Source organism: Pichia kudriavzevii, chromosome 1 (assembly GCF_003054445.1).
Source record: "Pichia kudriavzevii chromosome 1, complete sequence".
NCBI lineage: Eukaryota > Fungi > Ascomycota > Pichiomycetes > Pichiales > Pichiaceae > Pichia > Pichia kudriavzevii.
Window position 1 is genome coordinate 462,981 of NC_042506.1, and position 23,586 is coordinate 486,566.

The 23,586-nt window shown below is 36.5% G+C and overlaps 10 protein-coding genes across 10 annotated transcripts; 5 read left to right on the plus strand and 5 right to left on the minus strand.

Moving 5' to 3' along the window:
* Positions 1-590: 590 nt before the first annotated feature.
* C5L36_0A02125 (uncharacterized protein) lies at positions 591-1,229 on the minus strand (the record flags this gene model as incomplete). The annotated part of the gene is made up of 1 exon (XM_029463225.1): positions 591-1,229. The coding sequence occupies one exon, from the start codon at positions 1,227-1,229 to the stop codon at positions 591-593; it is 639 nt and encodes a 212-aa protein (XP_029319085.1).
* A 3,161-nt stretch (positions 1,230-4,390) lies between these two features.
* C5L36_0A02130 (uncharacterized protein) lies at positions 4,391-5,776 on the plus strand (the record flags this gene model as incomplete). The annotated part of the gene is made up of 1 exon (XM_029463226.1): positions 4,391-5,776. One exon carries the CDS (start codon positions 4,391-4,393, stop codon positions 5,774-5,776), a length of 1,386 nt encoding a protein of 461 aa, XP_029319086.1.
* A 411-nt stretch (positions 5,777-6,187) lies between these two features.
* Positions 6,188-8,638, minus strand: C5L36_0A02140 (uncharacterized protein; the record flags this gene model as incomplete). Its single annotated transcript, XM_029463227.1, has 1 exon — positions 6,188-8,638. One exon carries the CDS (start codon positions 8,636-8,638, stop codon positions 6,188-6,190), a length of 2,451 nt encoding a protein of 816 aa, XP_029319087.1.
* A 284-nt stretch (positions 8,639-8,922) lies between these two features.
* Positions 8,923-9,621, plus strand: C5L36_0A02150 (uncharacterized protein; the record flags this gene model as incomplete). The annotated part of the gene is made up of 1 exon (XM_029463228.1): positions 8,923-9,621. One exon carries the CDS (start codon positions 8,923-8,925, stop codon positions 9,619-9,621), a length of 699 nt encoding a protein of 232 aa, XP_029319088.1.
* Positions 9,622-9,666: 45 nt separating this feature from the next.
* Positions 9,667-11,136, minus strand: C5L36_0A02160 (uncharacterized protein; the record flags this gene model as incomplete). Its single annotated transcript, XM_029463229.1, has 1 exon — positions 9,667-11,136. The coding sequence occupies one exon, from the start codon at positions 11,134-11,136 to the stop codon at positions 9,667-9,669; it is 1,470 nt and encodes a 489-aa protein (XP_029319089.1).
* A 469-nt stretch (positions 11,137-11,605) lies between these two features.
* Positions 11,606-11,914, plus strand: C5L36_0A02170 (uncharacterized protein; the record flags this gene model as incomplete). The annotated part of the gene is made up of 2 exons (XM_029463230.1): positions 11,606-11,611; positions 11,690-11,914. 2 exons carry the CDS (start codon positions 11,606-11,608, stop codon positions 11,912-11,914), a joined length of 231 nt encoding a protein of 76 aa, XP_029319090.1.
* Positions 11,915-12,127: 213 nt separating this feature from the next.
* C5L36_0A02180 (uncharacterized protein) lies at positions 12,128-14,683 on the minus strand (the record flags this gene model as incomplete). The annotated part of the gene is made up of 1 exon (XM_029463231.1): positions 12,128-14,683. One exon carries the CDS (start codon positions 14,681-14,683, stop codon positions 12,128-12,130), a length of 2,556 nt encoding a protein of 851 aa, XP_029319091.1.
* Positions 14,684-14,892: 209 nt separating this feature from the next.
* On the plus strand, positions 14,893-15,795 carry C5L36_0A02190 (uncharacterized protein; the record flags this gene model as incomplete). Its single annotated transcript, XM_029463232.1, has 1 exon — positions 14,893-15,795. One exon carries the CDS (start codon positions 14,893-14,895, stop codon positions 15,793-15,795), a length of 903 nt encoding a protein of 300 aa, XP_029319092.1.
* A 2,184-nt stretch (positions 15,796-17,979) lies between these two features.
* C5L36_0A02200 (uncharacterized protein) lies at positions 17,980-19,359 on the minus strand (the record flags this gene model as incomplete). The annotated part of the gene is made up of 1 exon (XM_029463233.1): positions 17,980-19,359. One exon carries the CDS (start codon positions 19,357-19,359, stop codon positions 17,980-17,982), a length of 1,380 nt encoding a protein of 459 aa, XP_029319093.1.
* Positions 19,360-19,664: 305 nt separating this feature from the next.
* C5L36_0A02210 (uncharacterized protein) lies at positions 19,665-23,489 on the plus strand (the record flags this gene model as incomplete). The annotated part of the gene is made up of 1 exon (XM_029463234.1): positions 19,665-23,489. The coding sequence occupies one exon, from the start codon at positions 19,665-19,667 to the stop codon at positions 23,487-23,489; it is 3,825 nt and encodes a 1,274-aa protein (XP_029319094.1).
* Positions 23,490-23,586: the final 97 nt, after the last annotated feature.

Consider the following 23,586-nt stretch of genomic DNA (forward strand, 5'->3'; position numbering starts at 1 on the left):
TGAGATATTGAAGATTTGCCAACACTCGTAGCTGATATACCTTGTAAGTGTACATTAATAAAGTACATAATAAGTTTTCTGTTTTTCAGCTCCATATCATAATTAGAATCAACATTCTTATAAATTGCACCGATAGCCGTAATATAACCATTACCAAATTTGGCAAATCCAAGATAGTGATTTTTCTGTTGCCTAACGCTAATGTTAGCTGATTGTGAGAACCTGATTACATTTATCAGTGTAAAATGATTAATCTAAAAAGTCAAAAAAATGTTACCCAAGCTTATCCACTGAATTTGAATATCAAAATAAATTGATTAAATTAATATGGAGTCATATTATTTTATCACTAACTGTTCTTCTTTCAATTCACGCATACACATGTTCTCAATTGCAATAATTTTAGCACATTCTTCTGCTATTGCAAATTTCAAAACCAAATATAGCATACCATCTTTATAAGTCTTTCTACTTTTTATGGGTTTTTTCCTAGTGTGGTGAGTAGATTTCAGAAAATTAAGCCAAAACAGCAAGCAAGTAAATGAAAGAAAAAAAGAAGAAAAAGGGATGGGAAGGAGATGCAATTCATTTTATGATGAATTCATCATAATATCTTGGTCGTCTCCGTAATCTGATGAGGAGTTATTGATTGACCAAAACATTTCGTCGGTAGGCTCTAAAGGGAATATTTGTGGGTCATCATTTAAGATATTAGATAGTGAAGGCCGGTTAAATTTTGCGTGGTTGATCTTTCCAGCTTCTTCATAGACGTCATCATCATCATCATCATCATCATCATCATCACCCCCATCCATGCTTGAGTATTTATTTTCTTTTTTCTCTTTTTGTAAACGTTCCTTTCTAGCCAGGTATTTTTTTCTCCTTTTTTCTACTTCATCCAACTCAAAGATTCTATATTTTGCAAGGTAAATCCTCAGGACTTCTGCATAATTTTCAAAGCCTAGGGAATACAAAGCATACAATATGTCTTCACCATTTAAGGTTTTCCTTTTTTCAATTAAACATTTTTCAGCAGCTTGAGATGTTACAAACAAGATGAATTCGGAAACACATTCTTGCATACATTCTCTTGTCTCTTTGGAAATTTTCGTGTTTTTTGGTAGACAATTTCTCATCACTCTATCAACATTGGCAATTGGTAACCAACGATCCTGTTCCCTAATTTCGTATGTATCATATCTCTCAGAATCTGAACTCTTATTGGACATCTCGGGGCAGAATATTGTGGCTAAAAAGATGTTACTCTAAGAAAGAGACACACATGTTGTCGAAAGGAACTGGGGGAGTCAAATAGTTCTCTTCAGGAAAGCAGACCCTTAACTCTCTAAAATTGCAACTAGAGAAAACAATGAGTTGTGGAAAAAAAGTAAGTTGCATATTTCCAATTTAGGGGATGATGTGAACTGGCACGAAATGATGAGTATCTCTTATACTCTTGAATACATCCTATTTACTTATCCACATTCTCTGTTGCCTCTAATTTCTTATTCTCCTATCACAAAGAAAATACATAACAAGTCTACACACTACTTGGAATACAGCTTTGACATATTCCAGCCCATATTTTGTTGAGTTCAGTATCTGGAATGTGTATAACCCTGTAATTACATGGTAATCGCCAAATTATGTGGAGCAAGTAGAATAGTTTGCAACTGATCGACACTGTAAAGACACCGAAATCTCCGCTCTTGGGCCTCTGATTGGCAAGTTATTTGGGAAGATCGGATATATCGGTACTTGCCCAGCTGGTCCTGCGTACGCAAACATGTTTATTGATTAGGATCACCGTCTCACCCCAAAGAGGTAATTCGGACTACGCGCCTGCGCGATATCACGTGCAAGGCAAAAGAATACACCACGGCTATTAGTACAAGAGATTTGGAATTTTTATGGATAACAAATTACACACGAATCTTTCCGAGCGCAGATCATCTTAATACCGTAATACAAGTCTTAGCACTCGATGTTTGCATCTTTGTTGCCGAAAAAAGTTGATTTTTGAGTATGTGTGTGCTGGTCAGAAACTGCTATAGATTACATCAGGAACTTCAGCAAGAACTCTGCTACGGGTCTTCTGTAGGATGAAAAAATATACCGACAAGCAAACAGTAACATACTAAGCTTTCTTTGTAGGCCGATCCATGAGGTAATATGCCCCCTTCAAGTCGACTGCAGTAGTGTATTTCAATGAAGCAGAATGAGTTGGCATTTGTCTTCACAGAAGCGTCGGTTCAGAGTGGTAAAGCATGAGCAAGTCGTGTTGCAAGTATACTTATACGATGTTCATGAACCTGTAGGATGAACAATAACCTGGCCTACTCAAAATAGGCAGTAATTCATTTGTTTTCAGATGAGGGAAGTTGCGCATGAATAGCATGCACAAGCGTTTATATTTTTTTGGTTTTCGTACGAGAAAAATAAGCATCAAATACTTACTTGAAAACTATATTGTCACCAATTTGAGGCAAGCTGCTTTAAATGACATCCAAGATGTATGTGTGAGGAAAAAAAACAACGATAATAATAACACACAAAAAATAATAAGAAAAGTAACATCCGAGACTACGTATAACTGGTGCGAGAGCTTTTTCATTTCCACATGTGGATAATTGAAAACATCTTAAGTATATATATCCTATAGAGCTGACTTTTGAGGTATACACGTGTTTTGGGGTAGGCATTCAGTGAACTTTGAAATTTTTCGATTTTCACCGAAAACCGTTGACCCGTCGCTGTTGCAAAACAGCCACAAAGCTTGTTGGGTAGCTGAACGTATGGTCTGATGTTTATGTTTATACACATCGACACAATGTAGCATTGCAATGGAAATGATAATTATTTTAGTCCAGGAACCAGTCAAACATTCCATAAACGGTAATTAATATCCTAAAAATAGAGGTTTCTTCGAGTACCTAAACGCGACTTTTTTCCTTCCATGCATGAATGTGACCCGCTAGACTGATAAACTTTTGAGGTTAAGCAGCCAATGAGTACTTAACGTACATCTCTCCTCTTTTTCACCTTCTTGCAGCCCCCCTCCTCCCCTCCATTATTGTTATTGTTTTGAAAGTCTGTTAGCAAGAAACCGTGTTTAAATCAAAATACATTCTACTCATATGACCCAGTTTGTCTGCGAGGGCTGGTTCGTCCTTATAATAGAGACAAAGGATCTGCATAGATGCGATGTTACGTAAAAATCTTAAATGCGCCCTGAAAGTCTAATTTCTGGGGGGGAGATTCAGAACTGGAAAATAAAATAGACCCAATACTAAAACGGGTAAATTATGAGTTCGAAGGTGAAATTACTGATGTGTTGATTACCTAATCGTTTGTACAATTTAGTAACGTGTATTAGAAGTTTGTCAGGGTTGTAACTGATGTCACTCACAAAGAAGTCTGGATTACGCCCAAATGTTGATACATGTAACCAAATTTAAATTCAAAGCTAGACCCACACGGTACAAGACGAAAATAATGGCTTGGCAAATGGAGCCCCTCTGAGTCCAGTCTTTTGTGCCTTCCCCATTTCCCCCCCTCCTCTCGCTCTCCCTCTCACTTTCGTCATTTCCCTCCCCCTTTCTCCTTCCTCTTCTAGGAATACGTGTGTCGGCAATAGCGTGTCTGTCGCGCGAAGCGCGTTCTAAATCATTTTTAACCTTCTTGGCTCATTAAGCAGCGCGTTGGTATTTACGTTTGTCTGTTTTCGGTCAAAGAGGACGCTAATTGCGCGTTCTGGAAGGGGTCGCCAGAGGACGGGGAAAACGGTGCAATACGCGCTAGTGCGTAAGCTTTCCTAACACGATTTTTCACCAAATGAATCTGTTAAGGTGAAAATTAGGATTCATGCAGGTAGGCAGGTCAGGATCGTGGCACTTGGGTGTAGGTCTACTGCCATTGTCCTCTGGCCTCTCCTATATTAAATTGCTTTATCTGTTTTACATTGCGATCTCTGGCATCTCTCCTGTTCATATAACTACCAAAGGGTATCCTCCGTTTTCTGCCCTCTCATTCAGCAATCTGTTGTGCTGCTCTTGTTGTTGTCTTCTTACTCTTCTCCTTCCTCTTTTTCTTTCATTTCCTTTCACGTTCTCTCTGCAAGTGTTAAAACCATCTCTACCTTTGCTCATTAGATTCAATTGAAATTTCCTTCACTTCAGTATATCAAATTTAGCTTATTTTATTTTACGTTCCAATATTTTTTTCCATTTCAATTCTCATTATTTCAGTTTATGAACCTAGGCCTCTTTTCAATTCTCCAATTGCTTGCTTGATTCTATTTATCACAATTACCTCTTACCTTCAGTTCTATATCCACTCTTAAAAAAACTCAGAGATACCCCTACCAATTGCAATACCTTTAACAAAAGAAATGCAAACCTTCCACACTAGAAAATCGTATGGTCCACCAAGAAGACCAGTTTCTAAATCATATTCAAGTAGATTGGAATCAGTGGAAAATTACCAGAATAGGATAATCGTTAATGAATATATGGGTACAATCACCCAACATCTGAGGGTCCTTGAGAAGGAATCTTCGGTTAACCCGTCAATGATTGATCTACAGCCTGAAGTTAAATGGTATATGAGACCTTATTTAGTTAATTTCATTATTCAGATGCATTCCTCCTTAAAACTGAAACCGCAAACACTATTCTTATGCTGGAATATAATTGACAGATATTGCGCAAAAAGAATTGCATTTAAACAACATTATCAATTGATTGGCTGTACTGCCTTGTGGATTGCATCAAAATACGAAGATAAGAAATCGAGAGTTCCAACAGTTAAGGAATTAAATACAATGTGTTCAAATGTCTATGACGACTCGATGTTTAGAGAAATGGAGATTCATATTTTAAGTACCTTAAATTGGTCTATTGGTCATACTACTTTAGAAGATATATTGCAACTGGCGGTCAAGTCAAGTGACCCTGATGGAAAGGAACAATTGAATCAACCAATACAGCTATATAAGGGTAATACACCAACCGTCTCGGCCATTTTGGCCGTCTCGAGGTTTTTGTGTGAGTTATCTCTTTATGATAGAAATTACTTAAAGTTTTCGACTTCTGCAATTGGGATTACTTGCTTCCTAATGTCCTGTTCTATACTTAATATGGATGTTGGTACCAATTATATTTCTCAACTAATTGAATCTTTTGAGAAGAAGTCGAGTAATTTGTTCACTTACAAAGAAGATGATTTAACAGAAGATGAAGATGAGTCTTTCTTTTATGAGGCTGCAGTTAAGGAAAACCAAAATAATTTCAGTAACGGGCCCTTTATTAATGGGTTTGATGGGCATGAGTCATTAAATGAAATCCGCATGATCTCCCTAAACTTATTCAAATCAATGTTAGACCCTTCAAATGTTTTGATTGAAAAGTATACTTCATTGGGAGTTATGACGGTCGTTAAAAGATTCATACAAGAAAATAACCTTCATCAAGTTGACCAATCTTTAATTGACCAAGATATCGAAGAGCCGGTTAATAATGATATGACGAACATGGCATATTCATTTAGTCATACATCATTTGAATTGACTAACTTACTCCTGTCGTTCAATGAGAATTGCTCATTTTTATTACCGAAAGTACATAGAAACATTTCAATCACTTCATCTGGAGATTCGATTTTTGGTACATCTTGCGAATCCCCTTCGAACTTCTCATCATTTTCATCGATTTCCTCTGCTACTTCCTATTACTCTGATTCCGCTTTAAACAGTGATTTGAAATCAAATCTCATATGATACAATATATTTACTAAAACATAGAAAACAATCAAATCTCAAACCCACCAAATAGTATATTGTTGCGATTCAGCAAATTATAGACAGTTATTTTTTTCATGAATATCAAATCAACAATTTCGATACCTTAGTTTACGCTTCTTTACTTATATTTAATTTCTATTCACATTTTCTTTTTCCCTCTTTTACCTGGTTTATAATAATTCTTTGTATATTCTAAGCCAACTTTGCATTAGCGAAACCGATCCTGAAAAATAACTGCCTTTTTCAACTAGATACCTAACTTTGTGGGGTGATTTGAAGCGGAAAAAAAAAATCAAACCAATAACAATATGAAACCAAAACACGAAAAGGAAACTGATTGCACTATACAGGATTATACTTATATCATTCTGTGACTCATCAATACCACTATTGATCATCGACAACTAACTCAAAATCCCCAGGTTCCGACGTACGGTTTACATCCTCATCCTCAAAGGCACTGTGAATACCTCTGTCTTGGTCAGCGACTTTGTTATTCACCGTTGTATTTTTTGCACCAATCCTCTCCATTACTGGGATTGGTGATGTCGATCTAGATGTTTCCGGTGTTTGTATATCGTTGGTGGATATCAGCGTACGGTTTGAATATCTGCTTTGTGATTGAATATGCTTCTTCTTCGAAGGTGACCATGATTTAGAGAAAGTATCTAATAACGAGCTTCTGTACCTTAACACTATAGATGTAGAAGACGACGTAGGTGTTACCGACGTAGATGTTGGAACAGCTACTAATGATGAAGATGGTGTTGGTATTGGGTTTAAAGCTGATGTATATTCTTGTGAGTTGCCTTCACGTAACTTCAGTGCTAGCTTTGGCACAATATTTGTGTTTGAATCTTGGTTATGTGTGCCTAACTGCTCATTGGCACTACCTTTTTCAGAAAAATGTGGGATTTTTCTTTTCATATTATACACCGAAGTACTGCGTGAAACTGTGGGTGATGTAGTCGGTGATAAATTGGGGGACGGAACAAATGATGCGTCTGCAATATAGGCTTCGTCAAGGTATAAATCCTTTGATAGTAGAATGTAGAAAATCAAAACAATAATCAAGACAACACATGTTATTGTCAAGTGTTTATAGAGTGTCACTGATTTTTCTATTTCCTGTATTTTCTCAATTATTTCAAGATTTGTGGACTCAAACTTCTGTTGCTGATACTCGAATAATCCTGAAAAACTCTTGTACACATCTATACTTAGCTTTTCATATATTTCCATTTGTGATCTAATTGTAGTGTTGAATTGTGATAAGATTTGTTGAAATTTGTGGGATTGCTGCTTTTCCAAATCCATAAATGCAGAAGACAACAATTTGGATTGCTCTTCAATGTATAACAATGAAAGAGTCGCATTAGACTCAAGCAAGCTTAATCTTTTAACAATATTCTTGTAAATTGAGTCTTGAGGCTGGGATTTAGGTGTTATTGAGTATTGCTGGGACGCTTGGTAGGTAATATTCTCCTGATCATTGGTTCTATTCAAAGTACCTACTTCGGGTTCAGCGAGACATTGTTCATCAGATCGCTTATTCTCGTGCTCAATCAAAAACTGATCTAATTTCAAATATTTCAAAGTGGAACAATCCACATCGGTAGTAGTCAGATTGGCGTCAAAGCATAATGAATTCATCGTATCAGGGAAAGGTAGAAAGTTGAACATTGAGGAAATTTCACTTTGATCCTTCATCTCCAAAAAAGTGCTAGTGTTTTTCTCAAGCAGTGGGTCAGCTGTTGACAAGCTATGAAGTTCTTCCTCTATCATAGATGATTCTAAAGTCGCAATTTCTTCATCCGGATTTTCCTCCTTAAACTGTTCTATCATGGTTTTACCGTGTACTTGAACTGTAGAAACGGGACAATAAAACTGATCCCCGTAATGGGTTAAAAACTCGACTTTCAGAAATTTTGCCCATATAATCGGATTTTCAATCTTAAATGTTTGTAACTTCTTAATATTTTCAGCTTGAAATTCACCAAGTATCATCCATTGAGGTGCCGGAAATCGATCACTAACCGAAATTTTTATATCTTTAAAAACACTAGAGTAGAATTCAAAGTTACCAATTGATACTTCATCTACCAATATATCTTCACATAGTTCAATTACAACATGCTTGTTCTTTGATCTGCATTCGTTTAGTAGATAAGAATCTTTATTGTCAACTAATATTGAGTTGGCTCCTTTTGCTTCGTTATTAGTTTTGACAATCGTTGCAGCACAATCAATGGACGCGTAGTTATATCTGCCCTTATACAATTTGCCTTGTTCTTCGTTCTTTCCTGTAAACATTTCCAATTGAATCATCATGTCTTCACCTATTTCATCATTGGTTGTAGACAATCCATCATGATGTAAACTACTCTCCCTCTTTTTATACCGCTGACTCTGGATGCCCTCAATTGTTAGATCAGAATTTATATCTGTAGTGCCGTTATTCTTTGATGAAATGTTTGTAAGTTGATCATAGTTGAGTCTACTTGATTCCTTTTGATCATGATCTAGCTTATCTTTTTTCCATTCTTCAAAACTGCGAAAGTTTAGGCCGACTGCATTTAGTTCTCTATTTCCTTCCGTAGTCTCTTGCATCCCATCAAAAAAGCTCCCTCCTAAAGCACTTTCCGTAATGTTTAACGTTGGCTCATTGAGTTTAGCGACTATGCCAGTTGTGAGGGTAGAATTTGAGGTACAACTTTCGTTCTTTGTTTCGGCTTGTGTACACCCCAGAAACGCCAATAAAACAAGAACAAAGAAATCTAACCGTCGGAGAATCACGTCTGTTTGTAGTTGAAACATCATCGCCTTTTCTGCTTCCATTACGTCGTTTTATTCTAAACTACGGCGTCAAAGGCAACTAACATTTTTTAACCAATTTGCATTTATCCTGCTATCAGAAGCTTCTATAACGCGCGCCAGGTGTTTTGGTTTCTCCCATTTAGTTCCTTGTTGAAAAAAAATTTCGAAAGACAAAGTTGGTGATGAAGTTCCACAACTGATGCAATGGACTGGTGGCAATTGTTCCACTGTTTGTATTTCCCTTCAATAATAACCTCATATAGGTTTCCTATTCCATATTAACTGTAGATACGAATCATATCATCATGGAGAACCCACTTAATTTACGTTTCTGTACTGTCTGTGCATCGAACAACAACCGTTCTATGGAAGCCCATAAAGTTTTAAAAAATGCAGGTTATACGGTTCGATCGTATGGTACAGGATCTGCTGTTAGATTACCTGGGCCATCAATCAATAAGCCAAACGTATTCCAGTTTGGAACGCCGTACACTGAGATCATGAAAGTTCTTGAATCACAAGGTATTAAAGTACATAAAAATAATGGAGTTTTAGATATGACTGTACGTAATATGCAGATAAAGAAGGCACCAGAGCGTTGGCCATATTATAACCAACCTCCACAAAAACTACCAGAAGAGGAACACGAGGGGTTCAAGGGTGAGCTAGATTTTGAAATAGTGATCACATGTGAAGAAAGATGTTTTGATAATGTTGTTGAAGATTTCCTTACAAGAAATTACTTTAATCCAGATGAAACTAGTAGAAAGGTTCACGTTTTCAATGTCGAAATCAGAGATGATCATGAAAATGCACAAATTGGTGGACGTGCCATTCTAGAATTGGCCAATTCTCTGAATGATTTATACCGCAAATCAGTAGCTAATTCGGATTTGGATGATTCACATCCAGAATGCTGGGAGGATGACATACCTGATCTAATTGCAAATTGGCAAGCGAAATATGGAAATCTACCACTTCTATATAGTTTGTGCTTCCATTAGGTTTTCCAACTGTTGTTACTAGTACTATCCCCTACACGTATAACGTTATACATTATTTATAACTGTACGACCATTAACGTAAACAGTTTCGATGTTTCTATCATCTCCATTAAATAGCCACTTGTCAATCAAATTGATAAACTTGTTCATTGACTCAGCTGTTTCGAATTGACCCCATTTCGGCTTTTGGAAGTGGAAGATATCAATATTAGAATTTTTAGCATTCAGATTGATTAGTTGTGCATCAAATTTTAGCCCTTTCTTAAAACAACCAACTTTATCATTAATTTTCAATACTTCAGCACCACCCATTGTTGCCAGGTATAAAACCTCTGCAGGAGTTAATTTTTCAGCATCATTTTTAGTTTTCATTACTAGATGTCTCGAAACCAACAATGCATGTTTAGCAACTTCCAAAATTGAGGGAGTAAACCCACCTGAACAATCAGTACCTAAACTAACGTTAATTTGATTGTCCAGCAGCCATCTTACTCTGGCCTCACCTGAAGTGATTGAAGAATTCGAAGTTGGGCAATGTGAGACACCAGAACCGGTTTTCTGCAAAATCAGTAATTCATCATCAGATAAATGAATGCAATGGGCTAATGTTGTTTTGGTGCTTAACAATCCGTTTTTATAATACACGTCTGTATAATTGTCATATTTGGGGAACAGTTCTTGAACCCACTGAATTTCATTGTTATTTTCACTTAAATGGGTTTGACAATGATAGTCGCCTTTATCTCTTACACTACCTAACCACCGCATCATTTCTTCGGTGCAAGAAGGGGCAAACCTGGGTGTTAAAACAGGCTTTATCAAATCTCCCTTAGGATTCCTCCTTTCTATATAATCAATCACTTGGAGTGTTGAAGCTTTGCATTCATCTTCCGTCTCTATATAATCATGAGGTGCAAAACGGTTCATACAAACTTTCCCAATAAATGCACGCTGGCCGTGAATAAGTGCAATATCAGATAACAAGCTCGTGGCTTTTGCATGAATTGTTGCATAATATGACGCCGTTGTAGTCCCATAGCCTAGGGTTCTCCTGACACATTGTGTATAAATTTCTCTGGCTATATTCAAATCTTTGCATGAAGATTCTAGGGGGAATGTATAAGTTTCTAACCAATCAAGTAATGTTGAGTTCCCAAAAATACCATTGTTGGGAAATTGGGGAGCGTGTATGTGTGTATCTATAAAACCCGGAAAGAAAAAGCGTGTTTCTTCGTTGAATATATCCACAATTTCGACATCATTCTCATTCAACCCCTTAATAGATGAGTGTTTCAAAATCAGCTCCTTAATATCTGCATCTTCCGAGTTGATAGGTATTATAAAATCAATCGTGCCATTTGTATCAACTCCAACCAATGTTCTATTCAAAACTTCCAGCTTTCCGAGCTGGGGAGTATGCACGAAAGTGCCATAGTAACCTGTGTATTTAATTTTACGGTAACAGAGGGTATCTATAGATCCTTGAAAATAAGGTTCCTGTATTTTAGTTGGCATCTGAAATTTGTGGTTAAAAATCAACGTGTCCAGCACTTTAATACTTTGTTCTAAATGACTACTAGTGAAGAAAACAAGTTGTTTTTATATCGAAAACAAGGAAATAAAAAACATCCCGTCTCTATATCGTTCTTATCTCTTTGAGATGTATTCCCAAAGCAGTTTTCTATCCGGCGACCGGTTTTCCTACATTACTGAGCCTTCCCAAAAATTCTAGCCGCGGCTTGGGTTCCTGCAAGAGGCAATCCCGCGGCGACGCGTCGGAATTTTAACTTAACAATTTGAGCCAATCAAAATACATAAAAAGCAAACCCGTTCACGTGACTTTGACATTCTCGCTTACGTAACGTTAATTTCGAGTTTTTTAAGGAGTTGGTATGGAAGAAGTAAAATACGCCATTTGTTGAGCAGGAAGGATAGAAGGTAAGAATCAAGCACGCTACTCAAACACATAAACAACTATAACATAATGGCAGTACGTATCATGGTCAACATTCCTATCTTACTCTAAATGGAATACTAACATTTACATACCCATTTTTTTTCAATATAGTACGTTTCTGGTCCTGTTTTAAAACACGCAGCTACCCTTGGTGGTTTCCACATTAAGAACATCGTCTCTTACATTCCTGTCCTTGCATTCTGGGGCGTAGCAGCAGGTGCTGGTGTTGCTACCTTTACTGAAAACTGGCCTTTATTCCAAAAGACTTTCTACACCAAGATTCCAGTTATCGGTAACCACTGGATCCACGAAGTCGACCCAGAGGATCAACCATAAGTCTTCTAGATGTATAATCAGTATTTATTACCATTATTATCGTTACAATCACTATTATTATTCGCCTCACTCCATATTTATTTCTAATACTCATATAACATAAACATGTAATCGATTATGCGATCCAAAACTTCTCGTTATCTGAAAACAACATGCTTCTTACAAATGCATATGTAATGTCAATAATTTTATAAACTCTCTTTCTGTGGAAATCTAGTCTATCACATCGTTCTCATCACTGGTAGAGACTAATGACATTTCACCGCTGACTATACTCTTACTGCTGAACAATTCTGTATTGTCATCATCAAAGCACCCTACAATACCCCATTTCACCCCTGTGATAGTATATAACCTATCTAGGATATCATCAATTGGTGAAAACAACCCAAATTGTTTATACTCTCCGTCATATGAATGAAGCATGCCCAATACACCTAATCCAGTTTCAGTCTGTCTATTTTCCTGTTTATTTTTCTTTGCATTGTTATTTATTTGTTCAGTTTTGTTAGAGACTTTGGGTATAAAACTCTCAATAAAGGCCGCCAAACTGTTCTTGTAATCGTCTTGTCTCTCAGACTCAGTTCCACTTTCTTGAGGTTCATCATCAAACGAGTTTATGGTATCATTGACATCGACTAATTTTGATAAAATCCATGCTCCCGAATCACCACCATTTGCAAATCCTTCTTTATTATCTTCATTTGATATTATAAACTCCGAACTGCGTAAGGACCCGTTGGACCAATATATTAATTTCATACCGTTCAATGTACCTCTGGTGTAATTAGTAGTACTTCCAATTTTAAAAACGTTAAGGTTAGCTGTATTTAAGATACCGTGTTTACGAGGTTGCAAGCTCACGGTTCTTTTAATATTCAAATTGGAAAGTATTAGGGATGGGTCATACTGAGACAATTGAATATCTTCTCCTAAATAATTGACGAATTTTTTCTTCGATCCATCGTTGATTTTTATTATGGCTATATCGCTCAACTTATTGTCATCAATGAGTCGTTCCCCCCAAACAACATTGCCTAAACTACTAGGTGGTAGGTTTCTCTTCTTTGACCTACTATTGACAACGATTGTCTCAATTGGATATTTTTCATCGATTTTCTGAACAGCATCATAATAAACCTTGTATTCCGGCGTTGTGTTGGAATGGTTCATCATCTCACTAACTAGTGCTCGTCTATACAAGTTAATTAGCACAGGAGATGGTGTAAATACCCTTGGGTGTAACTTTTCAGCACCTCCTGAGATACTCTCTTGATTCAATACAACATGTGCACATGTAAGCCCGAAAACTTGACCTTTATATTTCAACAATCTAGGATTCAAAACATCGTCATCAACTTTTGGATAAATATATCCACCTAACGTACCACTGGTTGTTGTTGATATATCAGTTGATATAGACATTGAAATAGGAACATAATCATTATCTTCATCCAGTTGTCGGAAAGGAGATTTAAGTCTCATTCCGCTTGCCTGTATAATCTTATTCTTCTGCAGTAAAAAATGAATATCAGCTGATATTGTCGAAAAATACTTAATGACATCTTGATGCTCTTTGGAAATCATGGGAAATCCAAAAATAAAAGTGATTATTGAAAGTTCTGGTAAAATAAATCCCCTCAGAACAGGGGCTATGAAAGACCCATTTTGATCTGAAAAGAATTGCCGGGTATCTCGTGACAAAATTCTATCCATAATAAAGCCCACTTTGCTTATATTTGGTGGATCTTTAGCAGTTGCGCCGATAGCAAAATTTTTAGGAGACATTTTTGTCACAAAGTTTGACAAATCTGGTGTTCCCTTTGGTAATACTCTGATTAAAACAAACAAGTCATGTAGATTTTTCAAGATTAAAGATTTTGATTTGTTGTATACATTCCCAGTTAATAAAGAGTCTACCAACAACAAAATATTTTTGATCAGTTTGCGAAGACCAATTGTATTGATGGTATCAAATTGTTTTCTAGGTAGCATACCTATATTCTTTGCATTACTTATCTTCAAGATAATCATTTCCATGCTCTCCGATATCATTACTGTTGCTTTTGTTAAATTCAAGACAGATTGATAAATCTGAATGATGACGTTATCAATCGAGCTGGCTAAGATTTTAAGCTGGGCTTTGATATATTCATTCAATTGAGTTACAATTTCGTTGTCTGAAAGAACCCCCTCAAAGTTCGATGTTGTCGCACTAGAGCTAGAAGTTTCAGTTAGAATAGATGCGTCATCTGCATTACTTGATTTCTTCCTTGCCTTGGCTCTAAGTCCCGCTGAAGTTGATAAACTTGAATTTTGGTTATATGGTTGCATAGAAGCTTCACTATTTGTGGCAATACCCATCATTGCTGGGCTAGCTAGATTCTGTAGTTCATAATTTTCCTCTTGATCTTCTTCTAGTAGGACTCTTAATGGTCTACCTCTACTAACAATTTTCGACTGTTCATTCCCCTTTTGGTTATACGATGTGTTGGAGCCTGCATTAGACGATAATCCAGTCGAGACTGTTCTTTTAGAACTGAATAATGATGTAGTATCGGAGTTGTACGAATACTGAAAGCTGGGAGATACTGTATTTGAGTCTATGTTTAGATCTAGCGGAAATTCTTGTTGTCTACTAAGGGATCTTGGTATTGAATGAGATGAGTGACTTGAATGACTTGAGTTTATCGATGCACATCCGGTTTCGCCTCTACTGTCAGGCACTTCATTAGGAGTAGGGTTCCTTTTAGAAAACAATTTCCTCATGTTTGTCTCTTTGTGAGGTAATTCCAGCAGGTACACGAATATCTCGCATACTGAAGAAGTTTATAGTATTCTCCCCAATCGTATTCAACCATCAATTTGATAGCTAAGCCAGCGAATCAAAGTTGAAAATTCTTCAACGAAAAGGTAAACCTATATCATAAATGCATCTAATTTCTAAGTAACATACTGAAATCTGGTGAATAACTATAATGAAATCACTGGGGCCTCGTATCTTTAGAAGAAATGCTGGTTTTTTTGGAAATCTAGGGCAGAGCATGTCCAAAATTGTTCCAAAGCCTCATAAATATTTCAAAATTGCCAAACCTTTTGGTTTTGCAAAACCTCCTGTTAGACTACAAGATCAAGAAACAAAGCCGTTTTTTACATTGGAAAACCTGAATATTCCGAAGAAAATATGGAACTTCTATTTTGATGGTATTACTAGAAGAACCAGAGTTGAGGCCATCCAAAAAGATCTAGCTTATGGTGGTATGTATGATTTTCATGTCTACACGAGAACCAAGGGACGGCTATTTGAAGCCCCAATTTCTTTCTTTCGCAAAGATAGGGCCCTTTATTTTCCTAATTTTCGTGTGAAGTCGTTAGAAGGAAAAAGAATGGATTTATTGGATGCATTAGATAAAGCCAAATTAACGATTTTAAGAGTCTACTCCACAGACGCTGGGTTTGAAATGACCAACGACTATTTTAAAATCAAAGATAGTGAAGACACATACATGAGTAGTACGGGAATTAAAGTATTTAGCCAAGAATATCCAGAGGCACAAATTGTGGAGCTGGTACTCAGTGAGAATGCGTCGAAACATTTTATTCATACGTTTGTCACACCTGGTAAATTATTACAACAACGCCCAAAGGAGCAACATGATAAATATTTGATTGCAAGAAGAGATTCGGTGCTTACAAGGGACGATCGTGAAAAACTTTTAATGACAAACGCCTACTCTGGCTACATTTACTTGATTGATCAATCCTACAAAATAAGATGGGCCGGCTCCGGATGGCCAACAGAGGCAGAGGTTGATGGTTTATGGAAAGCTGTCAAAGGAATCCTAAAGGAGAATACCTTAAGGCTGAACAAGAACAAATAGGGTTGTTAAGGAACTATATTATCAGTCTTTACATCATGTTTATAGTATGTATAGCGTGTGTGTGATAGGAAAACGCTACTAAAAAAGTAACAAAAGTATTGGAAGCATGCTAATGCAATTTAAAAAAAAAACTTTTATCAGAGGTTGAAATTTTGAATTAGAGTCAAGTCAATGTCTTATCTATCTTCCAAGAGTGAAACTTTAATGGAAGGTGCTCCTCTTTGGCCAATTAAACCGATCTGAGTCATTGTCCATCCTTCGTTTTCGTGATACCTAGCCCTTTGGATTTCGATAAAAAGAATGATAACCATAATCACTAAAATCAAAAGTAACCCCAAAAAACTATAAGTTGGTAAAGCCAACTCAAAAAAATCATCAGTGCTAGGAGTAGCGTTTCCGAATATGTCTCAACATTAAACACTTTAGTGCTTAAACTTCTGTCTTTGGGCAGGATCCTAATCCTGGATCAAAAAGTAAAAAGACGGGATCAGTCATCGAACGGTTTTTGATAAACATAAAGGGATATTGACTTTATGAATATAGTATAGTGAAGTCAATAAGGAAAAAAAATCTCAATTAAAAAACTCACTTTATTTATATGAAACCTGGCAGACTCTATACAAAACCTAAATCTATTGACTCATCTCTAAAAGATTTTTTGTAGCACATAATGACCCTATGATATCGCTCTTAAATACGAAAGCTCAATAAAAAGGATATGATAAAGACTAAATTAAAAAGCAGGCAAAAATTACCGCAAAAATAAGAATTAAATTAGAATGTAATAGACGGGTTGTTTCAAGAAGACGCTCGGTAGCTGACTTCCAAAACAGCATATTGCAAGGTTCCCATCTAAATTTATAAATTGGCAACAATTAAAGCAGCCTTTGTAGACTTGTTTAGTTTGATAATATGTCAAAAGCTATTCATTCTTTTTCCTAACCCAACGTGAAGTATTTACTAGTTCCAAAAAAAACAATTGTTATGCATTTTTGTTAGCAATTTCAGTGGGTCGAAATTTTTTTAAACAAAGTCTGTTAACGATTCTGTTCTATTGATGATGTTTATCACTGAAATTTTTGAAAAGTGCAGAATCCACTTTTCTAAAAAAATTATTAATGAAGCTAAAGTACCGAAAATCCAAAGGAAAAGACACAATACAAATAACGGATGCAATCAATACAAAACTGTTGCTATTTGGTCCCACTTGATGTATCTTCAGTAACTGATTGTTATTCCTTCATTATCATGGACGTACGTTTCAATTTCAAAGCTTGTCTCTAGAGAAATACGAAGAGCACAATTAGAAGGCACACTACTTCAAAGACTTTAAATTGCAATGCCGATATAGTCAGATTGTAGTAGATTTCACATTTTAATCGACTTATGCAGTATAGATATTCTAAAGTCAGGTACACTATACATCCAATCACGAGCCAAAACAAAAAAATGATGAAATCTTTTAAACCTGTGATTACCTGCAACATTGCTACATAATATTTAATAATGTAATCATTATAGGTCTGATTGTAGTTCTCCCGATTTCAGTTGTTTTCTCTACATTGTATTTTTCTGCCTATATTACATAGTTGGGGTTCATACATCTACCAGTTCTCAAATTGGTTGCTCTTTTCAAAACATTTGAAACTTCTTGTGAAACGAGGGAGGTTAGCCTGAGTGGTCATTATGCATTTATCAACTCATCTGAAACAATGTGAAACCCTGTTAGAAGACCTGTCTTTATTTCGGTAACACATGCTTGTGTTAGATAAATGTGTGTTGATGTTAAGTATAAGAGTCGAAAACTGTAATTCTAGGGAAAGAACAACGATCAGAATGGAATCCAATATAGTTCGGAAATTAGTGATATAGTTGGGTAATTTTCATCCTACAGATATTTATGAAAAATTGTATTCCAACTGCCGTTTGATGGAAAACAACTTTTAAATGTTTTCCAATTCCAAGAATTTGAAAGCAAACTTCTCTATAGTAATGGTATGCTGCTTTGTGATGGAGTAGCACAAATACAGTACATTTCAATTTGATCAATGATAAATCCCATTCTGGTTTAATAAATCGATATTCCTCTAACAAAAATATATTCAAAATATTGGTATATATGCTGTGGCTCAAACTAAACAAACGAAAGCTAACGGAACACTTAGTAAAGTAAATACGTATACACTAGTCAATTACTTTATCAGTAATTCCGCTGATGACTGAACCTATCATAATATTAGAAGGATTTGCAGACTCTCCCAGCTTAGATGTTCCCTTTTCCTTATACGTGGAGACAGCAGGTATGTCCGCTTTAATTCTTGTAACTTGTGTACCGTAGGCCTTAATCTCTAATCTAATCAAAGTATGAAGAGGAATGCTCATCCAAGGGCTTTCTTCCTGATGTACATTCATAAAATAAGCATAGATGCATCTCAAAACAGCCTGGTGTGTTATAACTAAAACGTTTTCCTGATTTTCTAAAGCCATGATTATCGGTTCTAATCTGGTAATTACATCCCTATACGATTCACCACCTGGATACCTATATTCAAATTTATTATCATCTCGTGCCTTAAAATCATCGGGAAATTTCTCGGCAATTTCTTCGTAGGTCAAACCGTCACATGACCCGGCATCTAGCTCATCTAAAGCTTTCCACTGTTTCTGAGGATAAGGCAAAAACTGCGCAGTTTGTTGTGTCCTTTTCAACGTTGAAGTCCAAACTTCCAATTTTTCCGGGTCCGGGATGTACTTATTAACTAGCTCAACTAATTTGAAGGCATATTTTTCACCCCGTTCACTTAGACTTGCATCACCGCCAATTTTTCCTTCCAGGTTATATTGAGATTCGCCATGCCTAGACAGCCAAATGTATCTATTTTTCACATGTAAGTTCATAATGTAATAAACTATACGTGATTTCAAATATGAGTCAATCTGATTCAACACTATTTGTGAAGAAAAGTTGATTAATTTAATGAATGAGAGATCCGAATCTTTCTCTATTGTCAAAGTTTCATAGTTTTTCTCGAAAAAACGAATTTTGTTAGAAACTGAATCAATAGTGTCCTGAAGTGATTTTGAGTTCGAATATTCAGGTGAGGTGGATTCTATATCAGTAATGTTAGCCTTAATGAGCTCATAATCATCGCAGAATGATTCTAGAAAAACCGTCTGAATACCTTCCTTTTCCAATGTTTCATTAATAAGATCCCTCTCTTTTTTGGTTGAGTTGATGCCATCATATATAGCGACGGCACAATCTCCTGCATCTGCAAACCATGACAATATTTGCTTCAATGTCATGTTTCTAGTCTCTTTCAAAATACCATGATCAAGGGTAGCCTCATTTTTGGGATCAAACAGATTACAAGAAGTTAAATCTGAACTTTTCAGAATTTCTTGTAGGTTTGCAGAGCTGTTGAAGGATTGTGTTGGGATCGATAACCACGACAAATATCGAACTATTTTCTGTGAAATGAAGGATTTACCTCTTGCAGGTAAGCCTACAATCACAACGCATATTTTGATAGGATTAGAGTCTGCAATGGTCACCAGTGGCATTGTCAATATTATAAATAATCACGTCCTCCCTGGAGAGATATATGGAAGAAATTGATTCAATGTGTGTTTTAAATCATTCGGTAACAAAAGAAAACCCCTTAAATAATCCCCTAGATAATCTTAAGATTAAACTGTGGGGAAACTCATCCCGAGGAAGTGGGCAATTTTTGTTGTGTCCCCGGTGCACGGGTGACCTGTAACTAAAATGAAACCATGAATATGAGGGTTAGAGGTCTCAGGGAATCGAAACTTACCTGAATGTGCAACAAAAGCTTAAAGAAATTTACGTAGACCTGAGAAAGGCAATGGGTGGAATCGACATACTTTATAGCAAACTTTTAGAGGTGGAAACATCTGACGGAGTTGCTTTAAAACACGACACTTGTTTAGAGAAAGAGCAAATTTCCGATACCACAGATGAAAAAGGTGATATCAACAGCCAAGAACTGGTTGATCAGTATCTAACACCAACAGATAAGCTATCGTGGAGCTTATTGAATGAATTAGATAGTTGTCCAGACATAACTCCAGGAAAAGAAGATGAATTAGATTCTTCAATGATAAAATTACCCGGATTACTAAATAGAACAACAATTAGATTTAAAAGGTCCGGCATTGATGGCAAAATTATATCATTTTCCGAAGAATTGTCTCCAGACGCCTTAGAAGACACTCAAGGTGCCTCTTCTTTAGCATTCAGTAGAAAGTTTAACACTGACTCCAAACTAAATGTTCGTGGCTCCTCTTCCAATTTGCCGTTTATGCCGGGTGGGTTAAACCAAGAGGGAGAAACACTACAATCTAAGGCAACAAGATTTTTACATAGGGATCAGAATGGTTTGTTTGATATCCCACAGGGCTTCAAAAGGGGCCTATCTGATACGACCTCTGCAAAATCAGAGAAAATAGACATCGCTCTTGGAGATACTGAGAATATGGAAGAACTTGAGATACTCCCGGAACAATCATCAGACACCTGTGAGGAAATAGGTACAGATGGGTTGGATAAATCGGTAAAGGTGGATAATGAAGTGGTGGAAGTGGTGGATCACGAAATTGATGATGAAATAGGGGATTTAATTCCAAAAGACACTTTGTTCAAGCCGTCGATGGCCACAGACTCATTGATGAATCAGCGTAAACGGAAAACGAAATGGGCGCATGTTGTTGATTTGAATCATAAGATAGAAAACTTCGATGAGTTAGTGCCCAATCCAGCTAGGACTTGGCCTTTTGAATTGGATATTTTCCAACAAGAGGCTGTATATCATTTAGAACAGGGTGACTCCGTCTTTGTTGCTGCGCACACTTCAGCAGGTAAGACTGTTGTTGCGGAATATGCAATTGCAATGGCACATAAGAATATGACGAAATCCATCTATACATCACCTATCAAAGCATTAAGTAATCAGAAATTCAGGGACTTTCGGCAAACATTTGATGATATTGATGTGGGTGTCATTACTGGTGATGTGCAAATCAATCCAGAGGCGAATTGTTTGATCATGACCACGGAAATTTTAAGATCAATGTTATATAGAGGGTCTGATATAATCAGAGATGTAGAGTTTGTGATTTTTGATGAAGTGCATTATGTTAATGATGTTGATAGAGGTGTCGTTTGGGAAGAAGTAATTATCATGTTACCGGAACATGTTAAAATTATTCTCTTGTCTGCCACGGTTCCAAATACTCTAGAATTTGCTTCCTGGGTTGGTAGAACTAAACAAAAAGACATATACGTTATCTCGACGCCAAAAAGACCTGTTCCTCTTGAAATTTTTATTTTTGCAAAGGATACACCATTTAAGGTCATTGACTCAAACAGGAAATTTTTGGAATCTGGTTTCAAGCAACATGAAGATAAGTTCCTTAAAATAAAACCAAAAGATAATGACAAACAAGGTGGCACTCAAAATAGCGGAAGGGGCGGCAGAGCTGGTGCACGTGGAGGTCGTGGTGGTCGTGGTGGTGCACGCGGTGGTGCACGCGGTGGAAGTCATAGCGGTAATAATGGCCCAAGGTTTATCAAAAGAGATGCACCAACTAGTAAATCATGGACTACACTGGTTGAATATTTGAGAAGAAATGAGCTATTGCCAGTGGTGATTTTTGTGTTTTCAAAGAAAAGATGTGAAGAATATGCCGAAACTTTAAGTGGATTTAATTTTTCTAACGCCAAAGAATCATCAGCTATTCATATGTTTGTTGACAAAGCAGTTTCCAGATTGAAAAAAGAAGACAGAGAATTACCCCAAATTTTGAGAATGAGAGAAATGCTTAAAAGAGGTATAGCTGTTCATCATGGTGGTTTATTGCCAATAATCAAAGAAGTTGTGGAAATTCTTTTTTCTAGAGGTTTAGTCAAGGTTTTGTTTGCTACAGAGACTTTTGCTATGGGACTTAATTTACCAACGAGGACAGTTGTGTTCAGTTCAACCAGAAAGCATGATGGAACCGGTTTCAGAGACCTCTTGCCGGGTGAGTTTACGCAAATGTCTGGAAGAGCTGGTCGTAGAGGTTTAGATAAGATTGGTACTGTCATGATCATGGCTTATCAGCAACCAGCTGACAAAAATAGCTTGAAACAAGTTGCCTTAGGTGTACCCACAAAGTTAACATCCCAGTTTAGATTGACCTATACCATGATTCTGAATTTATTGAGAATCGAGGCCTTGAAAGTCGAAGATATGATCAAAAGGTCCTTTGGTGAAAACTCTTCACAATCCATGTTGCCAGATCAACAAATGGAAATTTTGAAGCTCGAGAAAGAATTGCAGCTAGCAGAGCTTCCTGCTCTTGATACTGAAAATGTAAACAAACTTGAGTCCATTTTCTCAATATGTTCTGATATCTCATACTTGAGGGAAAATTTCATTAAATCTATCATCAAGGGGAATAAAAGTAAAACTCTATTCAAGCTAGGAAGACTGATTACATTCAGGAATGACAAGGGAGAGATGCATGTCGGTGCCATCCTTAATGTAAATTCTGGAAAGAATATCGCAGATTGCTTGGTTGTTACCTCAAATTCTAATAGAGAACAGGCCTCGAAATTTGCGTCCTCTAACTTATTCTTTGATCCGATATTCAATGAAGCTTTCAATAGACAGTGGACTGAAAGTTGGAATATAAAGTTGTCTAAAACCACATCCGTTCCTACTTCCAGGATAGAATTTGTCTCTGATGAGTTTATGCCTGTTTCAAAAGAATTATTTTCGAGAGATCAAGCGACGACTCGAAAGACTATGCACAAGTTAGAGATGCTGTTTAAAAGGATAAATTCATGGAAAGAGTTTGACTATCATCCTTGTATGAATGAAACAACTGTTGAAAGTATCTCGCTCTACTACAAAAAACTCAATCAACTTGCGGGAATGTTATCTGATGAAGACGTTGTCACTATGATGTTTAAAAATGATAATTATCTCAAAGTTGCAAATAAAATGACTATTGCAGAGAGAATTGAGACCATAAAGCAAACTTTGAGTGACGAAAATCTTGAATTATTGCCTGAATACAACAAGAGAATGGAGGTCCTGAAAACATTAAACTACATTGATCCAGAGCAGCTTACTGTCAGTCTAAAAGGTAGGGTTGCATGTGAAATCAACTCTGGTTTTGAATTGATCATTACTGAATTAGTTTTCGAAAATTTCCTCGGTGGCTTCAGTTCAGAAGAAATCGTAGCTTTACTATCATGTTTCGTCTATGAAGGCAAAAGAGGCAACAATGACGATACCGAAGTTATGTTGGCTACTCCAAGATTGGAAAAGGGTAAAGAAAGGATTTGTGCTATCGTTGAAAAAGTCATGGAGCTTTCGACAGAGCTGAAGATTCAACTTACTGCTGAAGAAGACGCCTTCTTAGAAAATGACAGGTTTGGCTTAGTTAATACTGTTTATGAGTGGGCAAGAGGTAGAACTTTCAAAGAGATCATGGAGTATGCTAACGATGCGGATGAATCTGAAGGTACAATTGTCAGAGTTATCACGTTTCTTGATGAAATATGTAACCAAGTCAAAAACGCTGCAATGATTACGGGTGATTCAGCATTGCATTCGAAAATGACTGATGCACAAGAAAAAATCAAACGTGATATTGTCTTTTGTGCATCACTCTATTTGTAGCTCTTTCACTCTCGTTACACAATCAGTTCTGACTTGCCTTTTTTATAATAATAGTATACAGTTAAACTTCTAGAATATTCAATACAATCTCAGATAT